Genomic DNA, 11,049 nt, shown 5'->3' with positions numbered 1-11,049 from the left:
CATTCAGGAGTCGGGGAAAGCCGGGTGACAAACGCTGAGCACATTATAACGGCAGCCATGCTGATCACCACCCAGGTCATCAGAACGGACTTGGCAGAGGAGAGCGACTTGTGGACATCTGATTGGGGCCTGGAGTTACAGGTAGCGGAGCAACTAGACATGTGGTAATTAAAGGGAAAGCTGTGTGGGGACAGTCACATGGCGCCAAGCTGCAGAAAACGTTATCCTTTTACATTGCTGGGGTTACATCTGCGCCAAGAGCCACAGGAAATAGATTGCAACACACTACATGTCCCAGCATGCCTTACTGTCAGCTAACAGGGCAAAGAAGAAACTAGGCGACACCACCGAGACCAGGAATTACCTACTGCTGTTCATATACTGCCAACTAGTGGCCAGCTTCCAAAACTGCTTGTTAGAACAGAAATTGAACATTGAGAAACAATCATCTGCTAAAGGAGTCTATTTGTTTGACTCTACCAGCAGAATAGTGAGTGCAGCTCTGGAGTATAATACAGGATGTAACTCAGGAGCAGTACAGGATAAGTAATGTATATACACAGTGACTCCACCAGCAGAATAGTGAGTGCAGCTCTGGAGTATAATACAGGATATAACTCAGGAGCAGTACAGGATAAGTAATGTATGTACACAGTGACTCCACCAGAAGAATAGTGAGTGCAGCTCTGGGGTATAATACAGCATGTAACTCAGGAGCAGTACAGGATAAGTAATGTATGTACACAGTGACTCCACCAGCAGAATAGTGAGTGCAGCTCTGGGGTATAATACTGGATGTAACTCAGCATCAGTACAGGATAAGTAATGTATGTACACAGTGACTCCACCAGCAGAATAGTGAGTGCAGCTCTGGGGTATAATACAGGATGTAACTCAGGATCAGTACAGGATAAGTAATGTATGTACACAGTGACTCCACCAGCAGAATAGTGAGTGCAGCTCTGGAGTATAATACAGGATGTAACTCAGGAGCAGTACAGGATAAGTAATGTATGTACACAGTGACTGTACCAGCAGTAGAATAGTGAGTGCAGCTCTGGGGTATAATACAGGATGTAACTCAGGAATGGTAGTGAGCTGCAATACCACATGTAACCAGGAGCCAGGTGTGGTGCTGTTTAAGGGAAAAATCTGCCATGTTTTCTAACCATCGGCAACTCCTTTAATAACTGCAACAAACTTAAGAAACCTACGCAGACAACTTAATAAACCCAAAGTTTATTCACATTGCAATAAGACGGCGTTCCCAGTAAAGCTACTGAACCTGGAGCGTCATTGGTTGCTGCAGAATCAGCAGGATTGCACTTCTAAATAAGAGGACAGTAAACTGGGACTCCTTATGGTCGGTCTAGTTAGTCCTACGCACCTATGAAGGTCTGAGGCAGTGGTCTCCGATAGGTGGCGCTCCTGGCTGGAGACCACTGCTGAGGTTTCTTCTGTTCTCCTCCTTGGGCTCAGTAAGACGTCTAGTAGACATCACTCGGTGGAATGCATCGTCCATACAGAAATAAATTAAAACGAGGTTGCGTTTGTTGATAAGAAGCAGAGAGCGACCGTGCGCAGTGGGCTCCTTGGTGGCCACTCTAAGTTCTGGTTATTGATCAGTCAACTCATTTCGTCCTACAAGGCTATAAAGGGTTAACTAGTCCAAAACAAAAAAAACTATTTACAGACAATGTAGAGCTCTTAAGACGTCTCAGCACTACTTCAGGTCATGGACCTTGAGGATGTAGCACCATGTGAACGTTGGACCCTTCGCAGAGTTGACTGGATAGGAGGGGGGGTGGGTGGGATGCCGGGCTGATGCCTTTGGTCTGCGGAAGACCGTAGAAGACAAAATGTGCAAGAAAGCGGCGTTCACATTAAAGATGCGGCCACCATCTCAGGACCGTCTTAATAGAGGGTTCTAGAACCAAACCGTCAAGCTGATCCCTCGCAGCAGACTAGGAGGTTTGGCATTGCATCGGATGATGGTAACACTCATCGTGGTCTTCCTCGTAGGCTTCACTTCTACCTTGATGTTTGGGGTCTTCACAGGGGTCGTAATTGGACAAGGTGACCTCCTCCGTGTCTTCTGGTAGGGTGGGCTGGGGTCGGGATGGGAATAATTCTTGTAGGTGTTTCAGGTGGTCTATAGGGAGCCAGCCGGGATCAGGGAACCTCACCTATAATATAAAGGGAAGGTTAGTCGGCAAGGCCTTCAGGAAATGTGCACTCATAAGACACATGGCACCCCGTCCTTCATGAGCACCCTCACCCAGCTTTACACTGATGAATGGCAGATTGTCATTACTACTTTCAAAAACTCAGCTTGCAGTCAATGAATGATAAGGTCACACTACTTACATATGAGGGCTTAATCCAAGCTTAGCTTCAGTATTGCAGTATATAGCCATTTTTGATGTTGCCTCAGGCAGGACTCGATAGGCATCCATAGATGGCAGCACTGGAAACCCTCAATAGGCTCTGGGCTGCCATGCTAGCCAATTGGCATCCTCAGATCACATTGTGCCTTTCCTTCCCACTGACTGTTTCAATGCACAGTCAGCTTTGACTGCGGCATCGATCAAGCCAACTCTGCTGGCGGCAGTGGTCAGCTCCCGAGCCTGCTCCATGCACATTTCCTGACTGCCTGACCCAAGTATACATTAGTCGGTTGCGAAGTGATCCCTGCAGTATTTCCGCAGCGCAGGCTACAGCATCGGACGCACCTGGAACCGGATGAGGAGATTCCCTCTCTGGGACGGATCTCGGTAGATGGGCATTCCTTCTCTAGGAATACACCAGACGTCTCCAGGTCGGATCACTTTACCTACAAGAAGAATAAGGCCGTAAGTTACAAGGACACCAGCAGCTCTACATCTACTGCTCCCCGTTATCAGCCATATTTAAGCGATGGGTTACAGTTACCATATGCCCAGTGCCAAGAGCCCCTGTATACTGTACCCGGCTGAGAGGTGACGAGGATCGTCCTGCTATCAAGCGTCCGGACCTTCTGCCGGCAGGCACACAGCGCATCCGCCAGGCCGATCTCCATGTCCATGAGCAGATCGTTGCCCTTCCTCCGGAATAGCGGGTGCTGCTTCTGCTCCAGGACGATGTCAATGTCTCCGGGGTGAAGGCCTGGGCACTGGTCCCCCTCACCATGGAAGATCAACTTATGTCTGTTCTTCATACCTGAGGAGAAGCGAACAAACCCAAAAACTTACTACGAGACCCCGAAACCCCTCGTAAGGGGGTGCGGCGCGAGTACGGACACGGAGCTGCCATCAGATGTGTCTGGCAAGGAGCATAGTTGGTCCAGCTGTTTAACTGCTGTCACCTTAGCATTAACTTAGCTTACGAGGAAGGTGACAAGTTCCTTTCAATAAGGATCAAACTTTCAAAAGTTCGGTTTGCAGAATTTGGGCAAAAACTTCCATGTCGGTCTGAATTTGTTTGAACCAAAACGGCAGTTTTTGGGGTATTGGTGAAGTATAACTCTGTCAAAACCCTGTGTGACTAAGGTCTCCTTAGAATCCGGCCCGCTGCCTCATGTTATGTGGCCCGGAGCGTGCTGACGGCCACTCACCAATATAGCGATTACCTGCTGGGGTGCTGCAGCTCCCCGCTGGTAGTCGCGCTGTTACCACTGACGTCAGTGTGCAGCCGGGATCCTCCTCCCCTGCTCTTCAGTTCCGCAGAAGAGGACTCAGGGAGGAAGCGTTCAGGGCTACACACTGATGTCAGTGTGCACCGGGGCTCAGTGCGAGCAGAGGGGGAGCGACGCTGACAGCAAGGAGGAGGTAACTATATGGGTTGGGGGGATGGGGGGGGGTATTATTGCTGACAGGGATAATATTATTATCTATTCACTGCATATTATGTACGCAAATACGCTTGTGTGAACGAGCCCTTACTATACTGTCTGAAGGTCACCATAAGCCTGATGTGGCCCTCGGTGAAAATGAGTTTGACACCCCGGCCTTCGAGGGTATCCAAGTACTTCTGAGCCATGAAGCTTGCTGGCGACCGGGTACTGTGATTCTGGCGGCTCGTCCTCAGTCCTGCGCAGTACAGATTTTTTTTGCTGTTTTTGCAATACTTGTAGTTCCCGCTCTGCTGCCAAGCGACGGCACGGGTATCTGCAGCCCAAACGCAACGTTAATTGTGCATGAGCTGCAGATCGGACGGCCTCTATTGACTTCAATGGAGGCCGTCCGCTGCAAAATACAGCGTGCTGCGGTTTTCCCTCTGTTCGTGGAATACGCAATTTGTATCCGCGAGTGTGCGTGGATTACCGATTTTACATGCCTTTCAATGCGTGCCATTTGTGGCGGACCCTCAGCACGGATGCCGCAATAGGAATTCAGTCGCGTGAAGCCGGCCTTACATGTAACAAAGGACTCCACCACGAGCGTTTACACTTCTAATGAAGCCATAGAGGTTATAGTCTGGGATCCGCCTCCCCAGCAAGACTATTGCATTACTTTCCATTCACTGACAGCAAGCAGACGCATTAGATAGTAAAACCAGTCCCCTCCGCCGGCAGACATCTCACCTTTGTCTATGCGCACGGTTAATATCTTCTTCTCCTTGGTCACCTTCCTGCCGCTGCAGCCGCGGCACTGATCCCGCGATCTGACCCGCTGGGCCTCCCCGTGGCACTCCGAGCACACCGTCTGTAGGGAGTGCATCATGCCTGGCATGTGCCCCAGGAGGTGCGTTTCCAGGCCGCTTCCATGGCACTTGGGGCACTGAACCACTCCCCCAAGCCGGGAGCCGGAGCCTGCGGAGCAGCATTTAGAGGGTTAATATACAAGTATCTCAGACAGTCCCTGGAAGTGTTTGGGGGTCTCTCTGAACAGCTCCGCTCTGCTTCCTGACCCTTAATCAATACTTGGGGCATCTTTACATTGCTGTGTCCTTGCAGAACCAGTAGGTGGCAGCACTGCATAGACGTCAGCCGTATGTGAGATGCAGAGTAAAAAAAAGTCGGCCACGTGAGCCTCGTCTGACCAGGGCCGTCATGTAACTAACTCAATAAGGGCATGCTGGGAGTTGTAGTTGCTCACCCATGGGTGGCAATAATGGTGACTGCCACACCCCAGTATTGCCACCAGGGCCATTACTGGGGTCACCATTACCCCCGGGGGCTTGGAGCAGCGCCATTTCCCGCTCCCCTGGCAGTACGAAGGCTCGGCCCCTCCGCTTACCTTTACACTTTGGGCAGATGACGTTCTTCTGCAGGGACAGCCTCCGTGTGGCGCCGTTGTACAGATCCTCCAAGGAGACCGGCAGATAGTGAGTGACCGTCTTCCCTGGAACAGAGGAGAGAAGCCGGATGAGACCGCTATCCCCCACCGGACTCTGCAGCCAGTTTCATCAGCTGCAAGACCTCTGCTTGCAGTCAGTGAATGTGAACTTGGTGCTACATCACCGCCCTTCCTCCTTACCTCTCCGGTCACCTCGGGTTCGACTTCTAGCCGCGCTACCAAAGAAGATGCTGAATATGTCCATGGGCGAGGCATGATGCTGGTCACCCCCACCGCCTCTCAGCGCCGCTTCTCCCCCGCGGTCGTACAGCTCCCTCTTGCAGGAATCAGACAGAACCTCGTAGGCTTTGGAGATCTGTTTGAACTACAATGCGGCGGCACATTAAAGGGTTGCCCTCCTCCAATCACATCCAAAGCAGCACCCAACTGCTTAATACGTCACAAGTTTTGGGCGTCAACCCCTTCCTACCACAGGACATAAACTTACAGGTGGGAAGCGGCACCCATAAATGGGCTTTACGTCCTATGGCGGCTTCTTACCTTCTCGCCAGCATTGGGGTTCTTGTCCGGGTGATACTTCAATGCCAGCCGCCTGAACACCCGCTTTATCTCATCGCCAGAAGCGGCGGGAGGGACCCCCAGAATATCGTAATACGCCGTTTCCTTCACCATGTTCTGCGGAAACAAAGCATCATGGGTACACCACGCCGCAGAGAAGTCGCGCTCGCTGGGTGACGAGATGACAAAGGGGCAGTCCAAGTTGTAGGTTCTCAGGACAACCCCTCCCCCACTCTGTAACCGTGATATACTCCGTGCTTCCGCTGTGCCGGGACGGAGCGCAGAGGCGGGTAGGTCGCCATTTGTTACGGTAATGCATGGGCGAGGGTTTGTACCAGAGACTACAATTAGGACCGCCCCTTAAAGGAAAACACACACAAAAAGGCAAGAAAAAAAAATTCCCAAAACAAAAACATTCAAAAACTAAAAACCCTGAAAGTGTACCACCGCCCCGCCCCCCGCGTGGTTCTCTACTGCGTCCGGCCGCCATCTGATGCTATAAGGCAGTCTTCACTCATGACGGATTCTGCGGAGACGTGAGAATCCCCGCCAAACGCTGCGGAAAATCTCTGTAGCGGTTATGAAAAACACTGTTCCAAATCCACGTAAGCCTGTGCACAGCGCAATTCTTGCCACGATGGCTAAAACTCGCAATGCGTACCATATAGGTGCGGACCTTCGGTTGCAGAATGCCGGTAGCGACTGCACCGTGTGAAGGGTGCGACCACACAGGCTGGATGTGGTCACGGATTTTCAGCGTGGGCCCGCCGCACGGATAATCCGCGACATTTACTGTAGCGCAAAGCGGATGAGATTTGAAAAGTCCTCTGCGAATACCATCTTCTGAGCGTTCCGGCACCGCGTGGATTACCGCCGCAAGTCTGCCCCGCGTGGACAAACCCTTCCGGCTGTGGACACACGGACAGACCGCACCCGCCAGCCAAACGATTTTGTGGCAACTGTGCAGCCACCGACCACTGCAGGCGAGCATCGTTCTAGCGCAGGCCATGCCGGGTCTTGGGTTCTCAGCGGAGGGAGCCGTTACACATACGCTCGCGGACGCTGCCCATGCTCTAGCTTTAGCGCTAACGAATAAGCATAACATGCCAGTCCCAGCAGTCCGCTCCAGGTGCTGTGATGGCGGCGTGCCGCACCGTGGGAGATGGCGCTCCCATCCGTACATCACATCGCAGTACGGAGGCTGCGAGCGCGACAACTCCCGCACTGCGCCAGATTTAATCACGGTTGATGGCGATAGGAATTCCCAACCGTTGGATTCTGGATTAGAGGACGGTCACCATCGCTCTGCTACACGGCGGTAGGATTACATATTAACTGGACGGCAAACACTGCGGGCGATTATCTAGTGGTACAAGGACGCAGCGCGGGACCGAGATAGCGCCACCCTCACCGGCAGGACTGCCGATTCCCGGAGTAGTTGTACAAGGAATTTTAAGTGGCCCTACAGGTTGTATCTGCAGGGACATTTAACGCACGAGTTAATGGGTTAATTCACGTGAGCGACTCGCCGCAGCGCTTATTTTTGTGTGATTGTTGCGCAAGAAGCGCTCCCAGCTTCGTTCCAATGGATCAGGGTCGTCAGGCTTCCTCATTCACTGACAGCAAGCAGAGATGTTGAAAGTGTTGATCCAATACGGCAGACAACAGCAAGTTTTCCTTCTACGAGGCGCGCCCGATGAAAAACTGCTGCACGGAGGACGCCAAACGGACGAGCGTACTCTGTTCTGGGCAGCGCCACTCGGGTCTGGCGTATAACGGAAGAGTTTGCCAGGGGATTCCCCTTTCCTGCTTCCGTAACAGACTGCGAACAGCGCCGATCGCACCCGGGCGGAAATACGCGGCATGCTTCCACCAACCGAAAGTCACAAGCGCGTACTTCGCCTGCAGCTGCGGGTTTTTGGGTGTGCAAATACACAGATTTCACGAAGGAGGAGCGCGCCGGAGATCGCCCGCCGTCTGTTTACACGGATGACAGTTTTACGTGAGCTGAAGTTTGGCACCCATTGCCCCATTGGTCGCCCTGTGGTCAAGCAGCTGCTGTCACTTCAACTTGCTGGTTTGTTTTTTTGGGGGAGGGGGAATCCAGGGCAAGTGCACCCTTCCCCCTACAGACACCCCAAAACATAAGGAGGCTGCAGAAAGTTTACTCAGAAGTTCCTCCTGTCAATTTCCCCACTGTAAGGCAGTGATGGAACAGAGAGCCCTTTAAATTCTATACATGCATCCATGTAACCGCTGCAGATCTTACAGAGTGGGCCCAAGAGCTAGCAATCTAGTGCACAGAACGCGATACTGCAAACATAACCAGTGCAAACCCCACCTGTACAGAATGATCACGCGATCAGAGTGCTAGCTCCTGGGTCCACTCCCGCATTATCACCCTGCACCTCCCCCCTAAGGGTCAGGACAAGCCCCCCGCACACTCGGGTTCTGTCTTACCTGCAGCCGCGGACCCCCACACTAATCCGCCCGCAACGTCACAACAGCCCCCCTTCACGCTGTACCTTTAATTCCTCTCCGAACTCTCTGGAAGCCCAGCCACGCCCCTTCAAGGATTCGACCACGCCTTCTGACCACTAGCGAGCCTTTCAATTGGACACGAGTTTCGCTTAAACCACACCCTTTCGCAGCCCATCCGCACCCACTACTAGTTTAGACGCTGGCAAAGCAGGCACGCCTTCTACTTTAACCACGCCCTCTCGCTCGGAAAGCTCTGGAAGCCGCTCTACTCCTACTAATCTTGAGGACACGCCTATTTCTAGCTAAACAGCCAATGACAAGCGACATAGGGGAAACCACGCCCGCGTTCTATCGTGGTTTCGAATCTCGTCAGCGTTCTAATCTGCCGCCTTTTCTTTAGAACCATCTGGAAGCGGAGCCGCCTGGAGTCACGTGCTGACAGCGGGGCGGGGCTGTCACCTGCTGGTAACCCGTGCCCCAGCAGTGGGGAGAATTAGGAGTTTAACCCCTCAGTGACCACATCTCCCCCAGGCTTTTCACCTGCGCTGGCCTCTAGTTAAGGTGAACTTCACGTGGGGGAAGTGCAGCGTCGTCCGTGTGTCACGGCTTAATACGGCGCGCGCCAACGTGCGATTTTGCAACGTATGAGGTGTTTTTATATTAAGAACGCCGCGCATCACTTTAAGGGAGTCGCGGCGGAGGACCGCAGAGTGTCCACCATTGTTCTTGCATTGCAGGTACCCCGTGTGCGATGCCGCCGCCGCCCCCATTGTAAACAGTAGGCGATGAGATGGAATGCACAAAAATAGTTTGTGACGCACTTTTTTCCTGCACTGCAATGCCGTCTGCCATCTCAGTTTCTTCCTGGTGACGGGGCTTTGAATACCCCGCCTCCAGCAAAGCGAGCGCTGTGATTGGCTTATCGAGCGACAGCTAATCGCTGTGATTGGCTGGCTCCTGATGAGCCAATCACAGCCACTCAGTGAATGGTTGTGATTGGCTCATTGAGTGCCAGCTGTGATTGGCTGGCGCTCAATCCAATCACAGCGCTCGCTTTGCCGGAGGCGGAGTATTCAAAGCTCCATCACCAGAAAGAAGCTGAGATGTCAGACAAGGAGGACACTGCAGTTTGCTGCAGCGCCACCGGAGACCATCGCGAGGCATCGGGACGCCGCGGACCAGGTGAGTATTGATTTTTTTTTTGTTTGTTTTTTTAAGCAGGTTTGCTAGGTCTTATTTTCTGGGAGGCCTAATAGTTCAAGCTTCCCCTTGAAAACTGTAGTAGGTCTTATTATTGGGATAGGTCCTATTTTCAGGAAACATGGTAGGAGAGAAAATAATCCCACATCTCGTGAAGATAGGACAGGCCACGATTAGTTTTTCACTCCACATCGCATGAGTGAAAACATCACAAAAGTGAAGGAAACCAGTGAAAATCATCGGTTTCATTTTTCAGCGCTTTCACTCCTGGCATTGCACAAAAGTCATGCAATTGTATCCTCAGGATAGGACATAAATAGTTGATCAGCCGGGGTCTGTCACCCAAGACCCCAATCTCTCAGCTGAGCGGGCGCATGCTTTCTGCGGCGCAAATACATAGAGCTCAGAGCAGAAGCCTGTGCGCCGACCTCCCATGTAGTGGCCGGCACTGGTAACTGCAGGCATGACTTCCATTGATTTCAATGAGACCCGTGCCTGCAGTTACAAGCGCCGGCCACTACATGGGAGGTCGGCGCACAGGCTTCTGTTCCAACCTCTCTTATTACGCACTGACATCCGTTGGGGTCCCGAGCGGCGGACCCTGGCCGATCGACCATTAATGACCTGAGTAATATATTACCCATGTTTTACAACTATGGCCGCCTGCACATGCACGGATTTCCATTGCGGAATCCAGAATGGGCGCACGCCTCCGAAATCCCCAGCAAATACAGCCTATCATAGCATGCTATGGAAAACCGCGAATTCCTCTAAACGAGCGTCAATCGATCGCGACTTTACGAGAAATCGTAGTGTCTATAGAAATAAGATATTAACCCTTCGTAGCTCCGGATCACCCAAGAGAATTCACCAAAGGGTGTTGAACCGTAAGTACCGACACCGACCGACCTCAGCAGAAAACATGTCGTAAGTGAAGGAACTGGAAGAAGTAACTATGTGGAGCATCATAAAGCCCCCAGAATGCACCTGGCCCAAGAAGAGTAACCCTTCAACAACCGGTCAGCAAGGGGCGCTCCCTAATAATTTTGGAGGGACGTCACTTTTCACCGTCTCGTGGACCATCGGAGTCAGTGATGTACGAGGAGCTCCCGCTGACGGGGAGGGAGAGCTGCTGCATCTGACAGATGAATGCCCCCCCCCCCCCCCCCCCCCCGTTCCCGCATGCTCCATGTGCCGATGAGGAATCGAAGGGGGAGAACGTTCATCTTCAGGATGTGGCCACCTTCTAGCACAGTCTCCAGTTACAGGAGGGTGGGGGATGCTGAGGACATGCGCTTGGGATTCACAGAGTTGTATACTGAGATTATCAGCTCTATGTAAGCGATGGTGGTATAGTGGTGAGCATAGCTGCCTTCCAAGCAGTTGACCCGGGTTCGATTCCCGGCCATCGCATCAATGTTTTTGACATTTAGGAAATTTGGTTGATAATTTGAGGAGTTAATACAGACAGACTCAACCAGCGAAGCACAAGGAATAAATGGCTAAAAATATGCACAATTAATTAATTAATATC

General features: G+C 52.0%; 1 protein-coding gene across 3 annotated transcripts; it reads right to left on the bottom strand.

The window, feature by feature from the left end:
- Positions 1–1,807: 1,807 nt before the first annotated feature.
- On the bottom strand, positions 1,808–8,830 carry LOC136633394 (dnaJ homolog subfamily A member 1-like). Of its 3 annotated transcripts, none has more exons than XM_066609096.1 (8): positions 8,360–8,830; positions 5,817–5,951; positions 5,457–5,640; positions 5,217–5,321; positions 4,562–4,789; positions 2,968–3,198; positions 2,733–2,833; positions 1,808–2,186 (listed from the first exon to the last, which is right to left on the bottom strand). In XM_066609096.1, exons 2-8 carry the CDS (start codon positions 5,946–5,948, stop codon positions 1,965–1,967), a joined length of 1,203 nt encoding a protein of 400 aa, XP_066465193.1. In that variant the 5' UTR covers positions 5,949–5,951; positions 8,360–8,830; the 3' UTR covers positions 1,808–1,964. The 3 variants fall into 3 exon arrangements, with proteins under 3 accessions (XP_066465193.1, XP_066465195.1, XP_066465194.1); XM_066609098.1 differs by having other exon boundaries at positions 8,295–8,360; XM_066609097.1 differs by lacking the exon at positions 8,360–8,830 and having other exon boundaries at positions 5,817–6,238.
- Between the last annotated feature and the right edge of the window lie 2,219 nt (positions 8,831–11,049).

The sequence above is a fragment of the Eleutherodactylus coqui genome, chromosome 6 (genome assembly GCF_035609145.1).
Source record: "Eleutherodactylus coqui strain aEleCoq1 chromosome 6, aEleCoq1.hap1, whole genome shotgun sequence".
NCBI lineage: Eukaryota > Metazoa > Chordata > Amphibia > Anura > Eleutherodactylidae > Eleutherodactylus > Eleutherodactylus coqui.
This window is presented reverse-complemented; position numbering and strand designations above follow the sequence as displayed.

Coding starts and splice junctions, on each gene's coding strand:
- LOC136633394 (XM_066609096.1), bottom strand. CDS start 5,948: ATGGTGAAGGAAACGGCGTATTACGATATTCTGGGGGTCCCTCCCGCC. Junction 5,641..5,816: donor ACCCCAATGCTGGCGAGAAG/GTAAGAAGCCGC, acceptor GCCGCATTGTAG/TTCAAACAGATCTCCAAAGC. Junction 2,834..2,967: donor CCTCGTCACCTCTCAGCCGG/GTACAGTATACA, acceptor TTCTTCTTGTAG/GTAAAGTGATCCGACCTGGA.